The sequence below is a fragment of the Octopus bimaculoides genome, chromosome 1 (assembly GCF_046866305.1).
Source record: "Octopus bimaculoides isolate indiv1 chromosome 1, ASM4686630v1, whole genome shotgun sequence".
NCBI lineage: Eukaryota > Metazoa > Mollusca > Cephalopoda > Octopoda > Octopodidae > Octopus > Octopus bimaculoides.
Window position 1 is genome coordinate 119975879 of NC_142928.1, and position 26530 is coordinate 120002408.

General features: G+C 38.5%; 2 protein-coding genes across 3 annotated transcripts in view; one reads left to right on the forward strand and one right to left on the reverse strand.

Moving 5' to 3' along the window:
* Positions 1 to 26530, reverse strand: part of LOC106876929 (uncharacterized) — a 193165-nt gene that overhangs the window by 33928 nt on the left and 132707 nt on the right. The gene's annotated exons all lie outside the window — the stretch shown is intronic.
* Positions 13753 to 14625, forward strand: LOC149137706 (uncharacterized). The gene has a single exon (XM_089351770.1). The coding sequence runs from the start codon at positions 13753 to 13755 to the stop codon at positions 14623 to 14625; it is 873 nt and encodes a 290-aa protein (XP_089207896.1).

Below are 26530 nucleotides of genomic sequence, written 5' to 3' on the forward strand. Positions count from 1 at the left end.
CTCTGAAGATTATAAGATGTCAGACCAAATCATGCACTTCGTCGTTCCGTCGATGCGAGAGTTTCGTCTAGGGATGATGTCAAAATCCTTCCCAAATATTATTCAGAGAGTCATTAAGCACTTAATTCCACCGAAAGGGGTCAAGCGTGCAAACAATATTGAAAGCTTAGAACTATTTGATGGTGACGGCAATGAGGAAAAAGGTGCCGAAAGTGAGTCGGAAGATGGAATAGACATCTGGGAATTTTTTGGTGGTGATTGACCCATAGGGGTTTCGCAGGACCCAAAATCACGGTCGATCAAAAATGATGACAGGAAGCTCTATCTCTCTTGTAGGAATCAGCAGTGATGATCAGGTTAATAAAGATGCCCTGTTCCTTGAGAAATACAGGTGTTGGATGAAAACGAGACCTCTACATTTTTCTTGCCATATCGAAGCAAACTCATGTCGACTGTCAGTGAAACACAGCGATCCGTAAAGAAACGAATATCAAAACTGAGAAACTTGCAGAAGGACAGTGACGAAAAATCATGACTCTATCATTTATACCTATTTATGGAGTGCTATGTTTTAATAAATACTGCAAGTTCATGAGACGGTATTTATACTCTTTTCATTGTTTTACTTTTCTTTCTATTTAAGACATGTTGTTTGTATCAATATCCGTGTTCTCATCAGAGGTGTCTACATCATTCTGACAGTCTCCAGAGAAACAAGCAACCAAACTGTTTATTTACTCAACAGATGCAGCAGTTACTCTATGACAGAGTCCCTAATTTGAATACAGAAAGTGTTTAACACTCTGTACATACCAGCGGCCTGTCAACGGGAATCTTAATCCACACAGTATCAAGGTATGATATAACAAATATGTAACATATGGTATAATTATAAATAGGGCAAATGTTTAGCCATTTCTCCGCAGACTGAAAAGCAATGATGAACAACCTTAATCGATTTTCGAACCCTATTGGGTTCTCATCAGAGGCGTCTACATCATTCTGACGACAGTCTCTAGAGAAACAAGCAAACATGTATATATATATATATATATATATATATATCCCTCTTCATCTAACCCCCTCCTCCTGCCTCTCTCCCCCACCCTCCCTCCTACCACCCATCTCTCCCCTCTCCTCCCCCACCTCCCCCCTCCTGCTCCGACTCCTACTTCTCTATACGTCTCTTCACCTCTCTTCACTCCTACTTCTCTTCACTCCTACCTCTCTTCATTCCTACTTCTCTTCATTCCTACTTCTCTTCACTCCTACTTCTCTTCACTCCTACTTCTCTTCACTCCTACTTCTCTTCATTCCTACTTCTCTTCACTCCTACTTCTCTTCACCCCTACTCTTTCTCTCCTCTCTCTTACTCTCTCTCACTCTCTTCTCTCTTACTCTCCCCTCTCTCACTCTTACTCTCCCCTCTCTCACTCTTACTCTCTTACTCTCTCACCCTTACTCTCTTACTCTCTCTCACTCTCTTCTCTCTTCCTCTCTCTCTCTTCCTCTCTCTCTCACTCTCTTCTCTCTTACTCTCTCTCTCACTCTCTTCTCTCTTTCCCTCTCTCTCACTCTCACTCTTTTCTCTCTCACTCTCCTTCTCTTCCTCTCTTTTTCCCCGCTCCCATACCCACCTTCCCCCTCTCTTACATCCACCTTCCCCTTCCCCCTTCTTCGTCAACCCCCCTCATAAGCTCATCCCACCCCACCCCAACACACTTCTACTCTACCTTCCCACTCCACCCCATCCAATTCTTTACACCCACCACCACCACCCTACCCACATACCCCTACCTCTACCCCACCCTCAGCCTAACCCACTCTCCACCCATGCCTTCCCCACCTCCCAACACCCTCACATCACACCGCGCACACACTACAACTGACCAACTCCTTTCTCGCCTCCCCATTTTCACACATGCATACGTCAGCATTCTATCTCTCACACACACAGCCCCTCGTTCTTCGATCACCGTTCTTTCTCCCCCTTTTGTTATCTCCCCCTTTTCTTAGCTCTCCTGTGTAAAAAAATTATAACTTCCGGTCAGTCATAGCTATGATTGACCGTTGACCGAACACTATTCAATTTTTTTTCTCCGTGTTTTTCTCTTTGTCTCCGTATTCTTTCTGTTGAAGAGCGTAGCTCGAAACCTTAAAGACTTTCCGTATTCCCGAGCGTCATACTAATACATCCTTTTGTTGTTTACACCACCTGTCCTCGTCTGTTGTTGTTTTTTCGTACATTCTCCCACATATAATACACGCTCACGTGGTCGCACCAGCTAATCCTGTCTCCACTCATCAAACACGAACTTCTGGATTCTACCTTCTTTCCTTCTGGAATTACTCTTTCTGGACTGTTTTATTCTGAACTTTACACCCTCCGGCTGCACCTCTCCTACCCACGGATTACACTGGACCCATCTTCTGATTGGAAATCGCCTCAATATACCACAACGTCTAAAAAACTTTTGAACTTTTGAACTTTTCCACTTATGTAAACCTCCTTTATTACCTTTATCATCTTTATTTTTTCCTTTACTTTCCTTCACCTACCGTCTCTTCGTACTCTGGGTGTTCCTAATCTGTTTTCTCTAATCTGCACCTATTACTTTGTATTCTTCTCCCCGCATTTCTTTTCTCCTTTCGTTTCTTCTCTCCCTGTCACCCCATTTTCTCTCTATTGTCCCATCTTCCTCTTTTCTTTTGCTTTGTTTTTTTCTCCCACCTCGCATATATTTTCTTCTCACAACGCCCTTTTCGTTTTTTCTCCTCATGCCTTTATTTATTTTTTTCCCCCACACCTGTAAAAAAAATTTTTTCCCACGTCCAATTTTCTCATCACGCTTGTTTTTTTTCCACCACACCTTTTGTAATTCTCCTTCCCACGTCTAATTTTCTTTTCTATCTCGTTCCATCATGCCTGACTACAAATCTTTCCAACTCACTCTCCACAACCGCCTAAAACAATACCTCCGCACACTTCCCTCTCAATACTTTCAACCTACTATACGACTCTCCTTACTCATATTCAAGAAGACTCGTTTCTCTAGTCATATTACGTTTCTCAGTCGCTGCTTACATCACCGCCTCATCCCTAAGGGTTTCCGCCTCCATTTCCACCCCACACTCCACTCTTCTACCACCATTCTACTCATACTCCGCACCACATCCTACCGCCTTATGCGGGCTACCATTCGCTCCAATCTCTCTAAAATCCACACTATCGACCGCCTTCTTCCTCCAGCCTTTTCCATATTTTTCTCCTCTCTGTCACCCTCCCATGCTCACAACACATTGCGCTTTATCATTCAACTTAATCATCTTTTTCATGCATTTCTTACCGACACTAAGCTTCGCAAACTTCACTTACTCCTCCATTCCTCCACACCCGATGCCATTACCCCAACCCCTCCACCACCCTTCTCCCTCCCTGATAGGCTTCCCCCACCCCCACCCAACCACCCTGTCTCTCCCACACACACTCCACCCCCTCCCTCCCAGACCTCCGCCATCCCGACCGCCCCTCCTAAACCTACTTCATCCCCTCCTACTTCTATTCCACCCACCCCTTCTCCACTTCAGTCTGTCGTTACCATTCCCCCAGATCTTCCTCTCTCTGAGGCGGAGCGCTCCATCCTCAATAGGGGTCTGCGCTTCATCCTACTCACTCCATCCTGCAAGGAATTTCAAACCCGTGCCGATGTCCACAGCTTTGTGCACCGCGTTAGGTTGGGTGCGCTTTTCCATAACACACCACCCGCACCCAACGAGGACTGCTTCACTGACCTGGGCCGCCGACCATCCCAGTAGACGCCTGCTCCTGGCCAGTTCCAAGCAGTTGATCTTTTCGCGGGCGCCTGCCAACGCGCCGTGGACCGGTTTAACTTTTTCATGTGTCCCTCTCGACTCAACATCTCTCCAGCCGAACTCTCGGCCCTTCGATCCCTCCGACGCCGCACGAACATCATCATAAAACTGGCTGATAAGGGTGGAGCCGTGGTGGTATGGCGCGTGACCTCTACAAGGCCGAAGCTCTCCGCCAACTTCGAGATACCTCATTCTACCGCCCTCTGCCCTCTGACCCCACGCCCAGCTACCAACAGACTATGTCCTCCACTATCCATGACCTCATTCTCTCCTCCCATCTCCCAACCACCGCCTCCAACCTTATTGTTCGCACCCCACGCACCCCCACCATTTACTTCCTCCCCAAGATCCATAAACCGAACAACCCTGGCCGCCCCATCGTCTCCGCCTGCAACTGCCCCACCGAGCTTATCTCAAAATACCTAGACCGTGTCCTCGCCCCCTAGTGGCTTCTCTCCCTTCCCACATTCATGACACTAACCACGCGCTTCGTCTATTCAACTCTTTCTCTTTCCCTCCCGGCCCTTCTAAGCTTCTCTTCACTCTAGACATTCAGAGCCTCTATACGGTGATCCCCCACGACGAGGGGCTGCGTGCCCTTAAGTATTTCCCCAACCCACAACCCGACACCTCCACACTCATTCGTCTGGCCGAACTTGTCCTATCTCTTAACTGCTTCTCGTTCGCGGGGGATATCTACCAGCATTTTCGGGAGTGGCCATGGGGACGAGAATGGGCTCCAACTACGCGAACCTGTTCGTTGGTTATGTTGAGGCCCAAATATTCTCCAGTTCCACTGGTCCTACTCTCGAACTATACGGTCGTTATATCGACGACTGTATCGGTGCCACCTCACTCTCCCGCGAACATCTTGACTCGTTCCTCTCTTTCGTTCAATCCTTCCATCCTGCCCTCCACTTCTCCTGTACTATCTCTGACACCTCTGTCCCCTTTCTCGACATTTCGGTCAGCATCCTTCACTCCGCCCTTAGCACCTCCATCCACTACAAACACACAGACTCACACTCCTATCTCAACTTCTCCTCCTCCGACGCTAAACACACAAAACTTTCCATCCCCTATTCCCAATTCCTCCGTCTACGCAGACTTTGTAGTGACAGCCATGACTTTGAGACTCGGTCTCAACTCATGGCTCGTCACTTTAGCCTGCGTGGATATCCACCCACCACCATCCACACCGCCCTTGCCAGAGCACGTTCTGTGGACCGTGCATCTGCTCTCTCCCCCCGAACCCGCCCTGCCGTTTCCCGCCTCCCTTTTCCCCTTACCTACCATCCCACCACCCTACCCCTCCAACGCTCCATTCTCCGAGCTTTCCGGCGCCTCCAGTCCGACCCCTCCACCTCCCACATCTTCCCTAATCGACCCCTCCCCTCCTTCAAACGAGCCCATAACCTACGAGACCTCTTGGTCCACAGCTTCTTCCCCAACCCAACCTCCCAACCTGGCTCGTTCCCTTGCTCCCGCCCACGCTGTCGCACTTGCCCTTACCTCTCCAACACCACCCTCCTCACCAGCACCCATCACCGACCCTACCGCATCACCGACTCCTTCACCTGCATTTCTACTAACATTATCTATTGTATCTCCTGCTCTCTGCCATTCTCTGTACATCGGACAAACGGGGCGCCGCCTGGCCGACCGATTCGCGGAACACCTCCGAGACATCAACGTTGGCAATGATACCCCGGTGTCACGCCATTTCCGTTCTGCCGGTCACTCCTTGCAGCAACACCTGTCCGTGTTTGGATTGTCCATGCACAGGGGCCATCCGGACTCCCGTTTGCGCCGTGAACAGGGATTAGTCTTCTCTCTTCGCTCCTTTGCCCCACATGGGCTCAACTCCCTTCGATCACCGTTCTTTCTCCCCCTTTTGTTACCTCCCACTTTTGTTATCTCCCCCTTTTCTTAGCTCTCCTGTGTAAAAAAATTATAACTTCCGGTCAGTCATAGCTATGATTGACCGTTGACCGAACACTATTCAATTTTTTTTCTCCATGTTTTTCTCTTTGTCTCCGTATTCTTTCTGTTGAAGAGCGTAGCTCGAAACCTTAAAGACTTTCCGTATTCCCGAGCGTCATACTAACACATCCTTTTGTTGTTTACACCACCTGTCCTCGTCTGTTGTTGTTTTTTCGTACATTCTCCCATATATATGTATATATATACATGCACGCACGCACACTCACACACACACACACACGCATACACACGCACACACACACACACACACACACACACACACATACATATATATATATATATATATATATATATATATATATATATATATATATATATATATATATATAGTTTCATATTATACATGTTTATATTATACATATATACTTTTATTAAAGCTGAAATTTTTTCACTAACTGTTACTCCAGAGTTTCGTGTTACTGCTTGTCGGACAGTGTGATCATAGACATGATAACAACTGTCTGACGGACGATAATGTGAGACTCTGAGTAACAGGTTGTGGAGATTTTTTGAACTTAAAAAAACATATTTTTCTATCTTCGGTGTTCGAGTACTACTTGTCTTCCACTTTTTTTTCGCATTTACGTCATAACTCATGTATGTATGCATGCATGTACGTATGTATGTATGTATGTATGTATGTATGTGTGTGTATGTAAGTAAGTATATATGTATGAATGTATGTATGCATGTTTGTATGCATGTGTGTATGCATATACAAACTTACTGTTAACGAAAGTCGGGATACAAAACGTACACGTAGGACAGACACAAGGACCCTAATTCTTCCTCAGTGATCGACCAAAAATACTAATATCCATTTTCATGCCTACAATATACATAGAGAATGTGTGGGAGAGAGGGGGAAATAGTAAGAGAGAGATAGAAAGACACACAAGCAAAGAAATAGAGAGAGACACAGAGATAGAGGAAAAGAGGGGGGAAATGATGTACACACAATATCACGCTATTAATGAACGAAGCGTAATTTGAAGTAGGATTAAGTAAGCAATTAACTATAAATTTTTTAAGCATTAATATATCAAATAAGTAATAAAATCACTAAAAGTATTAGCGTTAAAGACTCAGGAATGCTGAAAGTGTTCGCTCCCAAAGCTTCGTGTGGGTCGGTTACATGTATGTTGAGTAAGGGTTAAGATCAGATTATATCTGCGTGGGTATATGTGTGTTTAATTGTGGGATCGGTTATATGTATTTATATATATTGAAGGGTGTATGTATATATGTATGGATGTATATGCGTGCGTGTGTGTGTGTGTGTGTGATGTGTGTGTATGTGTGTGTGTGTATGTGTGTGTGTGTGTGTGTGCATGCGAGCATTGAAACCACAATGTTACGAAATTCGTCTCGTAACACACCCAGTTTCATTAAGAAACTACGTCTGTATTATATATATATATGTATATATATATAAGTCAGTAAATAGTGGGGTTGTGTTAACCGCACGTGGAGAAATAATAGGAAAATGAAAAAAAGCCAGAATGCTAAACTGGAAGCATATTTTAATAATGATTTCTTCTAACCGGTTTTCATTGCGAAAAGCAAATTATCAAGAAGAAGGAGAATGAAAATGTTTTTTTTTACAAAGAAGTACAAAATGAAGAAAATAATATATAAAACAATAATATATAAAAATATAAATATACCCATACATTATATTGTCTTTGAGCTTTTGAAGTTCAATAGTAGTTCATGTATAAACTGTTAGGAAAAATAAGGATTCTCTCTCTTCTTTCCCCACGTGACTGTGTTCGGCCAAGCCTGAGCATTCTTTCTTGGTTCGACTACCATCCGTGCAACATCTATATATTCCTCCCTGTGCCTGACAAACCTTATGTCCCTGCCGTAAGGCTTTACTTCCACACATGCCAGCTTAATTTAATTCGTCCTTAGTCGAAAGACACCCGTTGTTAATGTCCTGTTATTTGTATTTGTGTACAATTTCTCCGTTTTTTTCCCGTCCTTGTTTTCGTATCCATTCGCTACTTTCTACCAAAGGAATCTAGCTGTTAGCTTAGTTTTTCCTTAGGGCTGGCCAGATTGGAGCAATCTCGAGTATAACCAGCCCAAATTGCAATGATAATCTGGAACTCGACTGAGGAAAGAAAACTCCGAATGACGCGTCCTTGTTTCTTTCTATTGTCTGTCTGGATGTTTTGTTGTCCCTTTTTTGCATCACCTGTCTGTCTGGTTCTTTTGTATTCTTGTCCCATTTTTGTACATATATATATATATATATACAGACACATGTTAAAAGTCTGTATGTATATATATATATATATATATATATATATATATATATATATATATATATATATATATATATATATATATATATATACAGACACATGTTGAATGTCAACTAACAAAGTTTGCTTTTAGAAGCGTTGAGATGTATTGAAAGATACGGATAAGGAAATTATTTTATTCTCAAACGCAGGATAATGCTAATAATACAGCATGAACAGGATAAACTATCGATACTTTGCAGAAAAATCTGTCGGCGGCCAGCCCTGAGACTCGAACTCTCATTCCGCAGATTACGTGTCAAGCGCTTTACCATTCAGCTAGACAAATTCTTCGGCAAATTTAGGATATATAAATCTAGCCTTATGAGACGCTATCGTACGTTAAATTCCACTTACATTGAAAGTCAACAAAGTTTGCTTTCGGAGCGCTGAGATGTATTGAAAGGCACAGATAAGGAAATAATTCTATTTTCAAATATTTTCAAACACATGATAATGTTAATAATGCCGCTTGAACAGTATAAACTATCGATATATACATATATTAATAAATTATAGGGTGGCAAAGAAAATTTTAGAAATTTTATTTACCACCAGTGGCCTAGCGAGAGTAAAAACAGTCAATAGACTATGTATTATTCATTAGAAATGCAGAGACGCCTATAATAGGACATCTACTCGCTAGAAATAGCAGCAAAAATACTACATACCACAAAAGTTAGGGATAATTTCGAAAGGAAATGAAAAAAAGTTTTTATTTTTCATTTCCTTTCGAAATTATCCCTAACTTTTGTGGTATGTAGTATTTTTGCTGCTATTTCTAGCGAGTAGATGTCCTATTATAGGCGTCTCTGCATTTCTAATGATATATACATATATATATATATATATATATATATATATATATATATATATATATATATATATATATATGTACTTACATACATATATATATATGTGTGTATATATATGTAAGTGCATGCGCGTGCGTGTGTGTATGTAAATAAATAAAAGCATAAAATACAATATATGACATATAAGCGGGTCTAGTATGATAAATACTATTAACCACCTATACTTAACGTATATGATCTGTGAATATATATGTATTTATGTGTGTGAGTGTGCGCATGTGCGTATGAGTGTGTGCATACATACATACATACATACATATATATATATATATATATATATATATATATATATATATATAAACACACACACACACATGCACATAAACATAGATACATATGTATGTATGCATGCATATTCGTACGCAAACTTCCACATAGAACTTAATCTGTAATGTTTGCAAATTGTGTCAAATTTCGGTCCCTTGCATTCGGTGCTATCCAGGTTCATCTCCTCTCCATCTTCTTCAATAGGTTGTTCCTGAAGTAAAGCCATTTCGCCTCTGCTATGATGACGAATTGCTCTCCTCTCTCATTCTGCTCTCCGAGTCCGAATTAATTTACGAAGACAAAAATACAGTAAAACGATTTATTTTGCGTGAAAAAATGGTCTTAATCTCAAATCTACTAATTAGTGTGATGATTTAGGCGGAGGAAAAGTTGATATAATACAAGACTAATTAAATTTGTAGTTGATTGTGGTTAATCCCGTTAAACTGTTTTATTGTTGACGTTCTTTTGTTCCATAATAGAGAAATTACGTTTAATATTTTAAGTATTACACGGTAATGATATACGTGCTATCTCTACCTAATTCGGTTCTTTCAAGGGTTGATTCACCCGAAATTAAGGTTACTAGAAAAAGTAACATATGACCTAAAAGTTCATTTTGCAGTGTGCAAAGTGCTAAGTATTCTGGCGTCAATAATTTAGATAACGGCGATTTTTTTTTAGCATTGTATCAGGCACTAATACATTATGGATTTTTATGTATGAGAGTCAGATGTTTTATACATATATGCAATGATATAAGATAACATACTCTATGGTTTTTAACGGTGCCAAAATTTTAATCTACAGTGATGATGATAAACTTTGGAATATCAGATTACTGTAAGAACATTTCAAATACTTTTCTTTCAACAGTGGATTACTTCAGGCATATTCTGAAGATCTAGAACAATATGTATAGAACTTTACCTACCCCACCACACACACACTTTAAAAAAAAGTTTACAGATTTTAATCCGTTACTAGTCCAAAACATTTTCATAGGTTTGTCCGATGCGTCCACGTTTGTTTTCAGACATTAAGTTAACTCTTCATTCATACATTCTGAGTAATATAAAGCTTTCCTTTCATAAATCCCAAGTTACTCTTGTAATTGGGAATATGTATGATATATGATGTACGGACGCTAGGGATATTTTGTGCGTCATATGTGATTCATAAGACAGGCAAAATATTGATTTCAGATTTTGGCACGAGGCCAGAAATTTCGATGGAAGCGTGAAGTCGATTAGATCGACCCCAGTACTCAACTGATACTTATTTTATCGGTTCTTATGCCGAACCGCTAAGTTACGGTACGTAAACACACCAACACCAGCTGTCAAGCGGTGGTGGGGGACAGACACACACGCGCACACACAAACAAGCGCGTGCGACCTCACACACATATACATGCATACATTTATACACACACACACACGCACACACACACACACACATATATATATATATGTGTGTGTGTGTGTGTGTGTGTGTGTATACGACGGACTTTCAGTTTCCGTATCCCAAATCTACACACAAGGCTTTGGCCAGTCCAAGGCTTTAGTAGTAGACACTTGCCTATACACACGTTTTTTTTATATTTTCATATTTTCATACATATACACACATTTTTTTTATATCCCGCAAATATGTATTTCTATGTTTCCTTGCCTACAATATCGCTTTGTATAAATTTCACTTTTCTACTTGGCCAATATCCCTCTCTACTTTTGAACAACGTTGAATTCTTTAAGTTCGAAGTATGAAATCTCAGCTGTTTGACATCTTACCTATTTAAAATTTGACCTGAAGACTGAGAATGATATGTCATGGTGTAATATGTGAATATATCAATAAAATTCTAGCAAACAGCTGTCGGAAATTTCAAACGCCAAATGTATATGGAGAAATATATATATATATATATATATATATATATACGCGCTTACGTGGATACACACACACACACACTTATACATATACGTATATATTTGTATTTCAGTCATTTGACAACCTCAGGACTTATTCTTTGTGTGTGTGTTTATGTGTGTATACATATATATATGTGTGTGTGTGTGTGGTGTGTGTGTGTATATATATATATATATATATATATATATATATATATATATATATATATATATATATGTATCTATACTATAAAAGGCAAATCTACTCTGTGTGTGTGTATGTTTAAAATTCATACATTTACACAATTCAAAATTTCTTCGATTAAACAATCGCAATTAATATTCTAAATACAATAAGTTAGGTCACTGCGTCATTTTTTCACTCCAAAAATTTCCTAATAATGAATAAAATCCGTAAAGCTACAGGCGGAAACATTTTCTCCCTAATAAAATCTAATTTCCTCTTTCTAATACAAATCCTTTCAACTCCTACTTTCTCTTATGAAGCTTTACGAAAATTCCAACAACAAATACAAAAAGAAAGGAAGGAGAAAAAGAAAACTATCAAAACTGAAACAATCGCATTTCGATACTGTGATGACAGATACTAAAACTACATACAGAATGACTTTGCCCCTCTAAAATTAACTATTTCTATTCCTCTTACACATACTTTCAATTGCTACTTTCTCTTATGAACGCTTAATAACGATCCAAGAAAAAAGACAAAGAAACGAAGGGGAGTGAGAGTCAAATAAACAGACACACTGCCAATCATACGTAAATACACACATATATATGTACCTATGGTTACCAATGACCTCATTCTAATTGGCGGGAACTAAACCCTAACAGAGAAACCAAAGAAAAAGAGAGTCAAATAAATATTTTCCCCTGTAACACAATGTCATTTCCTCTTTCTATAACAACTTTCACCTTTCATTCCGGACATGAAATGCCATCTATACACTTACATACAAATACACAGATACATGCAAATACCTGTCACTTACAAGAAGCTGCGATCAGATTCCTACATCCATTTGCGTGATGGCATCAATAATGACGCTGACCCAAGAAACATCGGCAAAATGTGCATTCTCCCCTCAACATATACAGGGGGGCCACGATACATGCACGAGCGAACACAAGACGCTATGACTTTCGTTCGGCACTATGGCCGCCCTGATTTATTCATCACGTTTACATGTAACCCCAAGTGGGTTGAGGTAACACGGGAACTTCTCCCACACCAGCAGTACTGCCATCGGCATGATCTTATTGCCAGGATTTTCAAGCAGAAGCTGACTAGGCTAATTGATTTCATCAAAAAAGGGCAGGTGTTTGGCCCTGTTAAGTGTCACATGTATACTGTTGAGTGGCAGAAGAGAGGGTTGCCACACGCACACATTTTGGTTTGGTTGGTCACCAAATTAGACCCTACACTTATAGACGAAATCATCAAAGCAGAAATCCCAAACCCCACTGTTGACCGACAGCTGTACGACATTGTCAAGGCACACATGGTGCATGGTCCGTGCGGTCCCGGTTTTCAAAAACTTTCCTCATGCTACAAACACCATGTGTGCACTAAACGATACCCAAAGACTTTCGTGGACGAGACCCACACCGCTGGTGATGGATATCCATTGTACAGACGAAGGCGGCCTGAGAATGGGGGATTCACTATAACCTTACGGGGTCATCGAGTTGATAATAGATGGGTGGTCCCATACTGTCCATTACTGATGACAATTTTCAACGCTCATATAAATGTGGAGTTCTGTCATTCAGTACTTATGTTAATAAGGGTTCGGACGCTGCCATGTTCGGCCTTCAAAAGGACAATAGCATGGATGAGGTGTCGCAGTACTTGACAGGTCGATATATCAGCAGTGGTGAAGCTTTTTGGCAGATATTCGGGTTTCCGCTTCACCAAAGGAACCCCGCCATCATACAACTCGCGGCTCATTTGGAAAACGGCCAGCTGACTTATTTTACTGAACAGACTGCTGCTCAATTGGCGGCCAATCGAAAAGAAACAAGTTTGAATGTTTTTTTTAGGCTTTGCCAAATTGACACATTTGCCAAAACGCTTTTATACCCTCAGGTTCCGTCCTACTATGTGTGGTCAAAGAAAATTTGGGTGCGTAGGAAGTCAGGTCAGGATATTTAAGGACATCTCGGTGTCAAGTTTAACAGTTGTCTAGGAAGAGTGTACACTGTGCCTCCCCACCACCATGAGTGTTTTCACCTTCACCTTCTCCTTCATGACGTTGTCGGCCCACAAAGCTTTCAAGACATAAGAACTGTGACAGTGAATTATGTGACACTTTCCGCGAAGCCTGCTTCAGGCGCGGACTTTTAGAGGACGATTCACAATGGGCCGCCACTGTGGCGGAGGGCGTTTTGTTAAAATCCCCTAAAAGACTAAGATCGCTTTTCGCTATTCTACTCTTATGGTGCGACTTTGGTGATCCCACCACTTTATGGCTGACCTACAAAAATTACATGTCTGAAGATTTACTGCATCAGGTTCACTTGCTAAATCCATCAATCGATGTCGAGTACAGTGACCTCATTTACAACAGAGCGCTGCTTGAAATCGAAGATACTGTTCTCAATATGGGCGGGAGTGCGTTGCCAGTGTATGGACTACCTTCAACAAACCGGGAACGCCCAAACACACTGTCTTCCGATTTGCTGCGTGAGACATGTTATAATGTTGACGAACTTGCCCAGTACATAGCGAACAATGAGCCAAAGATCCTTCCAAAACAGAAGTTCACTTACAACTCCGTTATTAATTCTGTCCGGGACAAAGCTGGGGGGATTTTCTTCCTCGACGCTACTGCAGGAACTGGCAAATCTTTTGTCACAAAATTAATATTGGCTGAGATTAGGCGAACACAAAGCATTGCCTTAGCTGTGGCATCATCTGGAATTGCGGCTACTTTGTTGCCAGGCGGCAGGACAGCTCACTCCACTTTCAACCTTCCGCTTGACTTAGCGAAGACGGACACACCAATTTGCAACATCAGTAACAGCTCAGATCAGGCAGAAGTGTTCAGACGATGCAAGCTTATCGTTTGGGATGAATGTACAATGGCCCACAGAGGTGCTCTTGAGGCGCTACATAGATCTCTGAGAGACATCAAAGACTCTACAGTTCCCATGGGAGGCATAACACTTCTTCTTTCAGGGGACTTCAGGCAAACACTGCCAGTTATTCCCAAGGGGAATAGAGCTGATACAGTACGTGCGTGTCTTAAGTCATCTGCATTGCTAAGACATTGTTACAATTGTGAGAACAATAAAACAGCTTTTTCAGGCCCACCTCACATTCTATTGTTACCCACTTCTCAGAATGCTGCAATGCTCTAAGGCAAGGCTTTCTGTTCAGTTGCAAATTGATTGGTTGGTTTTCAACTTATAGCAATCTTTCCCTCAATAATCATAATTGAGTAGAATCAACAGTACTTTAAAACAATTAAGCCCCGAGCAACGCCGGGCACTTCTGCTAGTCTATACTATAAAAGGCAAATCTACTCTGTGTGTGTGTATGTTTAAAATTCATACATTTACACAATTCAAAATTTCTTCGATTAAACAATCGCAATTAATATTCTAAATACAATAAGTTAGGTCACTGCGTCATTTTTTCACACCAAACATTTCATAATAATGAATAAAATCCGTAAAACTACAGGAGTAAACATTTTCTCCCTAATAAAATCTAATTTCCTCTTTCTAATACAAATCCTTTCAACTCCTACTTCGTCTGATGAACCTTTACGAAAAATCAAACAACAAATACAAAAAGAAAGGAAGGAGAAAAAGAAAATTATCAAAACTGAAACAATCACATTTCGATACTGTGATGACAGATACATACAAAATTACTTTGCCCCTCTAAAATTAACTATTTCTATTCCTCTTACACATATTTTCAATTGCTACTTTCTCTTACGAACGATGCAAGAAAAAAGACAAAGAAACGAAGGGGAGTGAGCGTCAAATAAACAGACACACTGCCAATCATACGTAAATACACACATATATATATGTACCTATGGTTACCAATGACCTCATTCTAATTGGCGGGAATTATAAGTTTACTTTCCATTTCTAACACCGTCATTTACCAGCGAGACATGTTTCTCAAATACGATCAACAAACATTTATTCCCTACAAACTGTGAGTTTTTTGTTTGAAAATCTTTTCGTAAATCTTCAGATTAACACCCGCATCATTACCTACCTAACCCTAACAAACCCTAACCCTAACACTGTAGCGAAAATCGTACGGGTGTTAAATCTGAAAATTTAACAATCTTTTTTAAAACACTTTTACTTACTAACATCTTTTTTATTTCGTGTGTGTCTTGCCAATATATATATATACACTTAAGACTTAGTTGTCGGTTGGGAGTTTGATCGGCAGAGGTCATTATTATTATTATTATTATTTATTTATTTATTTATTTATTATTATTATTTAAAATTTTTCCCACAACGGCGGCTTCGGGCAGGTGGAGAATAGTCGATTATATTGACCCGTGTTCAACTGGTACTTATTTTTTAGACCCCGAAAGGATGAAAGGCAAAGTCAACTTCGGTGGATTTTGAACTCACACACTCATACATGCAAATATCTGTCATTCTCTTCCAAATACGATCGACAGTGAAACATTTATTCCTTACAAACTGAATTTTTTTAATATCTTTCTTAAAACGCATTTAATTACTACCATATATAGACACAGAATACACATTAATACACACATACATACAAATACCTGTCATTTTTTTTATTTAGTGTGTGTGTATGTTTCCCATCTTAATATATAATGCTGAAGTTCTGTACTTACTAACATTTTTTTTTATTTAGTGTGTATGCGTGTGTGTGGTGCCCACATATATATACACTTAAGACTTTGTCGGGATGGGAGTTTGATCTACAGATTAACGTCCGCACGATTTTCACTAGGGTGTTACGGTTACGGTTTTGGGGTTAGGGTTACGGTTTTAGGGTTACGATGAGGGTTAGTCTTACGGTTACCGTTTTAGGGATACGTAATCGTGCTGGTGTTAATCTGAAAACTCACCGAAATGTGAAAACTACCGACCCTCCCATCTGTTATAACTTTTGTTGTTCTGTTTAATATGTACATGGATTATGCCTCCAAAGAAGAGAGCTTGCTGGGGAAAGAAAGAAACCGGTTTAAAAAGACAGCAACAGACTGCAGAAATTCACCACATTCCAGAAGTTACTTTGAACATAATGCAAAACGGTGCGTCATCATCTACTGCCCAATCTGATAGAACTCTGGCAGAACTGTGTAGCAACAGATCGCCAGCAATTGCTTCATCACAAATTGCCGTCCTAGCAGCTCCTGCGAAAACGAATTACCATGCTATGTATAATCAAGGTAGCGCAAAAAGTTGTTTTGCACAAGCATTTGTATAGCCAATTAGATGGATGAAATTTACGTACACTTAATAATGTTACACAAAACAGCCTTCAGACATTCCCTATTAATTTCGTCTTTTGAATTATGAACATATTTACATCATAAGGGTTTTTTCTTGTAAGGCTTTCTTTTTTAGTTGATTTTAACCTAGCAAGACTTATCGTAGACGGCGTAATAAGTCACACCCGGACAACGTCAGGTTATACTGCTAGTGTATGTATGTATGTATGTATATATATGTATATATACACACACACATACACACAAAACTAGCTTCTTTCACTTTCATTCTACCAAATCCTTTTACAAGGCTTTGATCAGTCTGAGTCTATAGTAGACATAGTAGGACACAGGTATTTGTCCAGAACAGGAATGCTAAACGTTCAACTCTCCGAGAAGTCGCTCTAGTCGCTCGTTTCAGCCTACGCTCCCACCACCATCACCACCACCGATAACATTGGGTCTCGTGATACGACTCCCAGAGGAAAGACATGGCAACTAAGTCCTTCGGTGGAAAACCTATGGAAAGAGATGGACAGGATGCCCAAAGATGAATTAGGACGAAAGTAACAAAATGGACATGCAGTTGATTGACAGAACATGGAATAACACATTGCGAGAAGAAAGGAACCGCGGTGCTGGTGCACTTTGAATGCCTGATGCGTCTGAAGACGTAGGAACCTCTAAATCTAAGTAAGTCAAAGAAAAAATGCAATATTATACAATGAATGATAGTGTTTGAAATTTTTAGGCATGCACGTCAGACAACTGCAGATAAGTTTCAGTCGTATTCTAACTTAATCTGCTTAAAGGCTTTTCACCCGGCCTTTATATTTTGGGACAAATAGTCGACTTTGCATTTCATCTGTTTCAGAATCGATAAAATAACTATCAGTTGAGTACAGTGGTCGATATAGAAGCTGGCTTGTGATAAGTTACATTTTAAAGTGCCCTTTGTCTAGTTAGGTAGCGAGCTTGTTGAATTGTTACGGCGTAGGAAAAAGTGTTTAGCAGTATTTCTTCCGGCTCTTTGAGTTCTGAGTTCAAATGCTGCCAAAGTTGACTTTGCCTTTCATCCTTTAGGGGCCAATGCATTAAGTACCTACTGGACTCTCTCATCGACGTAATTGACTAGCCTCTTTCACCAAAATTTCAGGTCTTCTACCTATATTAAAGGAGGACGCTTTTGTCTAGAACAAAATACAGATCCTTGTGACTGGTCAAAATATTTTTGGAGCCAAAAATGGCTGCATAGCTTGGAAGTTAGTTTCAGTCATGGGGTTTCAGATTCAATCTCACAGCACAGCACCTTTGACAAATGTCTTATACAACAGTCTTTGTTTGGCCAATAGAGTGTAAATGAAATTTGGTAGAGGGATATTTTGCAGAATCCCATCATATGTATGTAGGTGTGCACAAACATACATACTTCTATATAAAATATACAAGAATAAGGGCAGGGAATCGTCAATTAATAATAGAATTAATAATTAACAATTTTTGCCAAGTAGTTCAGTATGAAAAAACCTTTATCGGTAAAACCATTTATCATCATAAATATACAGGGATTAGCATTGAGTTGCTTCTCCAACATACTGAAAATTTAGAAATAGCAGTCAAAGAACTACTGATTCTAAACTACAAATTTTTCTCTAAACGGATGGCGATATTTATGGCACACAGAACAAAAAAAACTTCTATATATATATATATACTTCTATATATATATATGTGTGTGTGTGTGAGAGAGAGAGAGAGAGTGTGTGTATGTGTGTATGTTTATGTGTGTGTGTGCGTGTGTGCGAACGTTGTTTGGGTGTTAGAGAGTGTATACACTTATATGTATGCATTTAACTGTGTGCGCGTGTGTAATGTAGCATCCAGGCGATATAATATTTTTCTTTCACCATTTATATATTTTTATTAATATGATAAAATAATTTCTTTAATAATGATATATATTTGTATGTAATATATGTATATGTTTTTTATGCCCTAACTAAAAACTATGACAAAGCATTATAATTTTTTATCTATCTATCTATCTATCTATATATATATATATATATATATATATATATATATATATATATATATATATATATATATTCTGCAATTATCAGAAGAAATAATAGAAAGACTATTTTGTATTCTGGTGTCCTTGAACATTGATTCGACTGTGCATATGGCCGTATGTATACAAAGATGCACACGTACATTTTAACATTCACACATATGTATGTATATAATAACACGAATACATAAACAGATATAAGTATGTATATGTACATGTGTGCATGCATATAAACTCACAAACACACAGAAATGGGTACCCGTGGAAAAACTACAGGTGATATCTATTCAGTCTCATTGTTAGTTTCGCGCAGCAAAACGTATTGAAACTGGTTAATTGAATACCTAAATACCTTTTCCTATCATTTAATAAATAATTGAATACACATATATACATAAATGCGCGCATACACATGCGCGCGCGCGTATGTATTATTCATACATGTATACATGCATACGTATATATATATATATATATATATATATATATATATATATATACACTGAGACACACACACACACACACACACACACACACACACACATACACACATCCGCACATACGTAGCTGTGTGAGAAGAAGTTTGCTTCTCAACCATTCTCTTCCAGGTTCAGTCCCACAGCGAGTTACTCTGAGCAAATGTCTTCTACTCTAGCACTGGTCGACCAAACGAAACTAAAAGAAGTCGGTGCTATATATATATATATATATATATATATATATATATATATATATATATATATATATATATACTTGTAAATTGAGGGTATAATCATTAAAATGATTGCATCAGTTGCTAGCGTATAAAAACGACTATATCGGTAAAATGAATTTTTACCGATATGGTATATAATTATAAAAATATAATTATAATTAAGGTCGCGAAGTAGATGTCAAATACCTACAATCCACTCTAAATTTGTTCTCTATTTATAACCTAAGGTCTAATGCGAGGTAATGAGCAAGAAGATTTACAAAATTTTGGGAAATGATGTATATATTGGTATCTACGGTTCCATATTTAAGAGATGAGGAATTATGTACATTATTTACATTATGTACATTTGACGGATATTTGTCCTCATCTTGTTTGTTGTTAACACAAAGTTTCGGCTGATATACCCTCCAGCCTGCATTAGGTGTCTTGGGAAAATTTCAAACCTGGGTTCTCATTCCTAAGGTATTTCCCCAAGACACCTGATGAAGACTGCAGGGTGTATCAGCCGAAACGTTGTATTCACAACAAACAAGATGAGGACAAATACTCGTCACATGTAAATAGTGTAAATAATGTATATTGGTATATGTACGCAAAAATTTATCGGTATGTATATGTACTTTTCGCCTGTATATTGTCGGTATATCTCTACTTCGGTGTGTAAAGTAATCTTTATTACAGAGCATGAAATCTCAGGATATAGTATTATCCGAAATTTTGTAAATCTTCTTGCTCATTACCTCGCATTCGGCCTTGAGAATAAATTTAGAGTGGATGGTACGTATTTGACATCTCCTTCTAGCATATAGGCACTGGCGTTCCAGCGCCCTTAATTATAATTATATTTTTATAATTATATACTTGATATATATATATATATATATATATATATATATATATATATGTGTGTGTGTGTGTGCGTGTGTGTGTATGTGTGCGTGCGTGTGTGTGTGTGTCTGTTTGTGTGTGTGTGTGTGTGTCTTTGTTTTTATACTTGTCCTCCACCACCTCTTGGAAACTGATGTTGGTTTGTTTACATCTCTTACATCTCCGCAAATTACTAGTTTCAGCATAATAGACCGATAGAATGAGTACTAGGTTAAAATTAATAAGTACTGGGGTCGATTCGTTCAACTAAAACTCTTCAAGGCAGAGCATCAGCATAGCCTATGCCAAAGACTGAGATATATATATATATTGACAGGGGTTGGTCAAAATAATGGAAACACCTAGCATCATAGCGTCATAATTTTGAAATATCTATAAAACTGTCAAAAGCTTGTTTATTTTTTTTTTTTTTTTTTTTATTATAAGTGTTACTTAATATGTTTTGCTAAAATTGCTGGATCTTTTTTAAAACGGGGGCCACATTTTTCATTAATGTTTTACGTAGTGCTTTTGGTACCGAAAGACTTTCAAACTTCGTATACTTATCTATTTTGTGTTATAGAACAGAAAAATATTTTTGTATTCGAATTTATTTCATGTAAAAAGTTGTCTTATTTCGATAATTTCAACCAATCACTGACGTCCATTCAGCCGATATACATTAAGTGCCGACTACATAAACAAACGATTCTTCGTTTTATTTGCTTTTTTCATTTTAAATTTGCTTTAACCCTAACCCTAACCCTAACCCTAACCCTAACTCTAACCCTAGGGTTAGGGTTAGGGTTAGGGTTAATTGTTTCAGAATCGTTTGTTTATGTAGTCGGCACTTAATGTATATCGGCTGAATGGACGTCAGTGATTGGTTGAAATTACAGAAATACGACAACTTTAACATGGAATAATTTATGGATTTCTTTTTTTTTTTAAGAAGACTAAGAGAAAAAGATGTTTTATATGACACATTCTACCAGTGATCCAAGTTTCAAAGTGTTTCGTTAATGAAAAATGTGGCCCCCGTTTTAAAAAAGATCCAAATTGCTGTTTCTTTTCAGATATCATCAGAAAAAGGTAATAAAAATTCATTAAAATGACAGATCTACCGGACTTTCAAAGAGGTCAAATTGTCAAATTGTTGGTGCTCGTATGGCAGGCGCTAGCGTAACGAAAACAGCCGAAATGTTTGGTGCATCAAGAAGTACTGTCTCGAAAGTAATGACAGCCTTTGAGAAAGAGGGAAAAACCTCCTCGTCGAAACAAAGCTCTGGAAGAAAACCAAAACTTTCAGATAGGGACCATCGGACTCTTACGCGAATTGCTAGAAAGAATTACAAAAGTACAGCTCCCAGAATTACTGCAGAGCTTAATGACTACCTCGAGAACCCATTTTCCACAAAAACTGTTCGGCGGGAGCTGCACAAATCCGGTGGGAGGGCTGCAATCAGAAAACCACTACTTTCAAAAACAAACGTTGCAAAGCGTTTAGATTGGAGTAAAAACCTACTGAATTGGTCCCTAGAGAAGTGAAAGAATGTTATTTTCTCAGACGAGTCATTCTTTATATAATTTCTGACCACCGGTCGAGTATACGTGTGGAGACAGCCAAAAGAAGCAGACTGCCTTCTTCCAACTGTTAAACATGGAGGAGGATATGTGATGATCTGGAGGTCTGTATCTTGGGAATCCGCCGGCCCAATGGTTTCCCTTCATGGCAGAATTAACAGTCAAGACTATTTAAGCATTTTATCTGATCAAATTCATCCTATGGTTGCAGAACTGTTTCCAGAGGAAAATACAATCTTTCAGGATGATAATGCACCAATTCACACAGCTAAATTTGTTACTGAATGGCACGAAGAACATTCTACTGAAGTTGAGCATCTTAACTGGCCACCACAGTCCCCAGATCTCAATATTATTGAACATTTATGTTGCATTTTAGAAAACAAGTAAGGAGTCGATATCCTCTACCATCATCAGTACAAGAACTGGAAATTGTTTTAGCTGAAGAATGTATAAGAGTTCCTTTGGAAACATTTCAAACTTTGTACGACCCCATACCTCGTAGAATTCAAGCTATAATTTCTGCCAAAGGCGGTCCTACTCCATATTAAAATAAATTTGCTTGAAATTTCCATTATTTTGTCTAACCCCTGTATATATAATGGCGTGCATTCTTTGTTGGCATATGACAGACAAAGTTGTAAATCTTAACGAGAAACCCGCTAACTGATGATCCCTAAATGTAATTTTTGTGATAACCTGTCTACATCCAGCTTTAGACATTCAAACCCACCATTGTTGCTATCACTACCAGAAATGCAGTGAGCCAGTAATTGGATAGTTGGAACCCTTCGAGGAAGAATCGGAAAGTAATGCACATTTTATTTACATTAACCTTTGGTTTGCTGTCGTATGTACTTTTACAAATCAAAAATGTAATGCAAATAAAAATTGAATTACTTTTTAACTCAGTATCTTACAAACAGCGCTGTTGTTGTTTAGCAAATACGAAACAAAATAGAAAATTAAACAATATTCTTTTAAACCTGTCGAAAGTTTTATATGACAAGCATACTGACAGCGAGTTGACAGACAAGAGACGAGCGATCGACTTACAAATGTATAGGCAATGGGTGAACATTTAAGGAAGGCAAAGGCAATAATGAAACGAGGAACGAGTGAACAGACAATGACGACTTAACACATGAGCAAGCAACAAATGAACAGGCAACGAGCTAAACGAATGAACATACAAGAATAAGCAGACGTGCGAACTGATACACGAGTAAACAAGCAGTGAGAAGACAAACCAGTGAGAAGACAACATCTGAACAGGCAACGAATGACAGCGAATGAATAGATGAGTGGACATACAATGATTGAACAGACAAGTGGTAGTGGTTGTGATATTGCTTCTACTGGTATCGCAGGTGCTGATGTTGATGTTTGAACTGCCGTTTGTGTTGGTGATGGCCGTTTATACTGTTGATGGCCGTTTGTGCTAGTGCTTATAGCAGTTATAGTATTATGGTTGTTGAAGTGCAGCCCCAGATCTATAACACAATCGACCAAGTGACCCATATATCTAATTTCCCCGTTATACAAAATATCCGTCTGATTGAATGAGCTTGCTGCACATTACAATATGCAATGATGAATCTAATGGAATGCAGTGTGACTGTTTGGACATACTGCACTCTCTCTACTATGCAATCTATATCTACATATCTGTAAATACTGGTGATATAACAGTAGACACAAATAAAGTGAATTCCGTCAGAGCATGACAGTTGCTGCTTATCTATAAGTATTTTTGATAGGATGTATCCCTGCAAAGTATTTGGGGTCGAGCGAGGCAAATGATATTGGAAATATGTGTGCGTTTCTGTATTTACTTTTGTATGGGATGAGTGATGTTGTCATTGTTGCTTATGTATCTGTGTAGCAATGAATTCGGTATTTTACAAGTTTAGTTGGTTTTGCAGCTTTAGTATTTTTATTCCGTCTGGATGGTGGTCTGCGGCTGTTGGCTGTGTACAACCAGCGTCATGCAATGTTTTGTGTTCGCAGTTTATTGTGACGTGATTGAGTGCCCAGCTAAGTTTAATATGGTTTATTTGTTTGTACACCATTGTGAATTTCTTTCTGCTGACCCACGTCGTGCTTAAGCTTTCTCCAAGTATGTTTGTGTGTCATTTTATTTTCTTTATTAAGTCTTCAATGCATGATGTGAATATTTTGAAGGGCTCGTATGTATTTGTAAATATTTTATTTCGATGTGAGGGGAATGTTTTTGTTGTTGAGTGTGATGGTTGTATATGAGGTCCTCTATAAAAAAGAAGCAGTACACTTACTATGTGCTACTTTAAGCATGTTGCTCTGGAACCAGGTTTTAATGTGATTTAAGTAGTGTTACTGTGCTTATTCAACGCAGAGTGAAAAATACTGTAAGAATTGGGACATGATGTCTTTTGCACTGGATACTGTATATATTTTGTGTAATGGTGTGGGAATGCCATATTTGTGCGCGGAGTAAAAAGGACTGGTGCAAAAATCTAGAGGAGTTTGATGAGCCTTGTGGTACTGCATGTCTTGGATGTGTTATCTTTGCACACCAAACGATAAGCTTGTCAAGCAGTTTACGCGGCTTCTTAAGGTGGTGCTGAGTAATTTGTACGAGGGTATAGTCGACGGCCCACTCCGATGGCAAAAATGAGTAGTACCTGTTTTTCAAAATCCAGCCCTGTCACACTCTGTGTCAAGCTAAATCTCCCTGAGAACTACGTTAAGAGTACGTATGTCCGTGGAGTGTTCAGCCACTTGCACGCTAATTTCACGAGCAACTGTTCCATGGATCGGATCAACTGGAACCCTCGTCGTCGCAACCGACGCAGTGCCAGCATAGTAGACAACAGAGTCGAAGGTTTTGCTAGTCCTAGTAGCAGTTAAAAAATCGGGGAAAATAAATGATTGTATGACAGAATCGGGTCCTTTATAATAGTTTCGTTCTATGTATCGCAATTTTGGTCACTCGCCGCACGAAAATCCCATAAAAGGACAGAAAATTTGCACAAAATTCATAAGAAAATTTCGTACTGCAACGTATCGACAACGGTTATTTTGGTGTTTTGAAAATTGAAACGTCGAGATAATTTTAATCATGAAATACATATTCTAAATTCCGAAATTGTCTAAATATATTAAATCTAGGTTAAGTTGTAAAAATATTACTATACAAGTATTTAAAGATAATCACTTAACGCTTGAAGATTTTGATAAAGGTTTTTAATTTCTTTAATCTGTTTTTATTTTAGATGATGGAAAAGAGGTTAATAGCAATTTTGTTAGTAATAAAAAGAAAATTATATAAATTTTGCATCCAACTCAGTTTTGACTGTCCTTACAGACTGAAGCATTGTCAGATCTGGATGGTATCTCACAGTTTTTCCTTAAGAGTTTCTAAGGTAAAGCTCCCTAACTACAGTCAAAATTTGTCCTAATTTTCGTTTCAAATAGGAACAACTCCCATTGAGCTGAAAATTTCGAAAATCATTTACACAAAAACAGTCTCAATCTGTCAACCAACTAAATTTAGAGCAACTAAATTTATCGAATCCATAATTATAAATCTATTAGCATATTTTTAGACACAAATAACATTATATTCAATTGAAAGTTGTATTCTTAAAGAAAAGCTAGTTTATTTTTGATGCGTTTAAGTGACTAACACAAATTGATGATAAATTAGCACATTTTGTAGTGTTTCATGTTTGTAATAGATTTCAAGAACAAACAATTAGCATAGTGTGATACGTAAATTTGTGAATTTACAGCAATATTATTTGAATAGATCTCAATTTATCTAAATATTCTTCACATAAATGTTTAATTGCTTCCGGAGTGCTGGAAGATAGTTTGCTTTGTCAAATCTTATTTTTAACCCATATGACCCAAAAACTGTACTTCGAATTCTACTAAAATGTTATATGCTAATGTCGCAAATCGTTTTTCCCAATCTTAAAACGTTAAAAACTTTGAAATAAATTTTTACCGTAAATTTATGAATAGCTCAAACGATGCTACTCAATATTTCAACTGAAAATGTTTTGTAAAGCATTTCCGTCATGATAGTTATTGTACAAAATAAGTAAATGATATTTTATTCCAACTTTTAAAGACATTGTTGATATTGAAATTACATTTCCATATTCTACAACGTCTCCAAATTAAAGCGTGAAAGTGTAGTCCGACAAAGACGGTTCTGCAATTTCTTGCTGAACGACCTGCACAAATGATTTGTTTATAGTAATCAAATGTTTGTGTTGTACATTAACACACTCTCTCCATCAAATTCACGTTGCCTGAACAGGTTCATGGTGTACTACACGTCAGGTGCCGAAGCGATAATAGGGCAACATGAGACGAACTTATTTGCTCAGGAACACAACGCACAACCCTATCCATGAATTGAAACCACGATTTCGCAATCGTGAGTGCAGCACCCTTACCATACCACTAGGCAATCATCCTTCGATTATAGAATAATAAATTTAACATTTAGAAATATTTCTAAAAGACTTTATCTGGATAAAAAAAATTAATTATTTTTCTCGTTTAACCCTTTGAATGTCA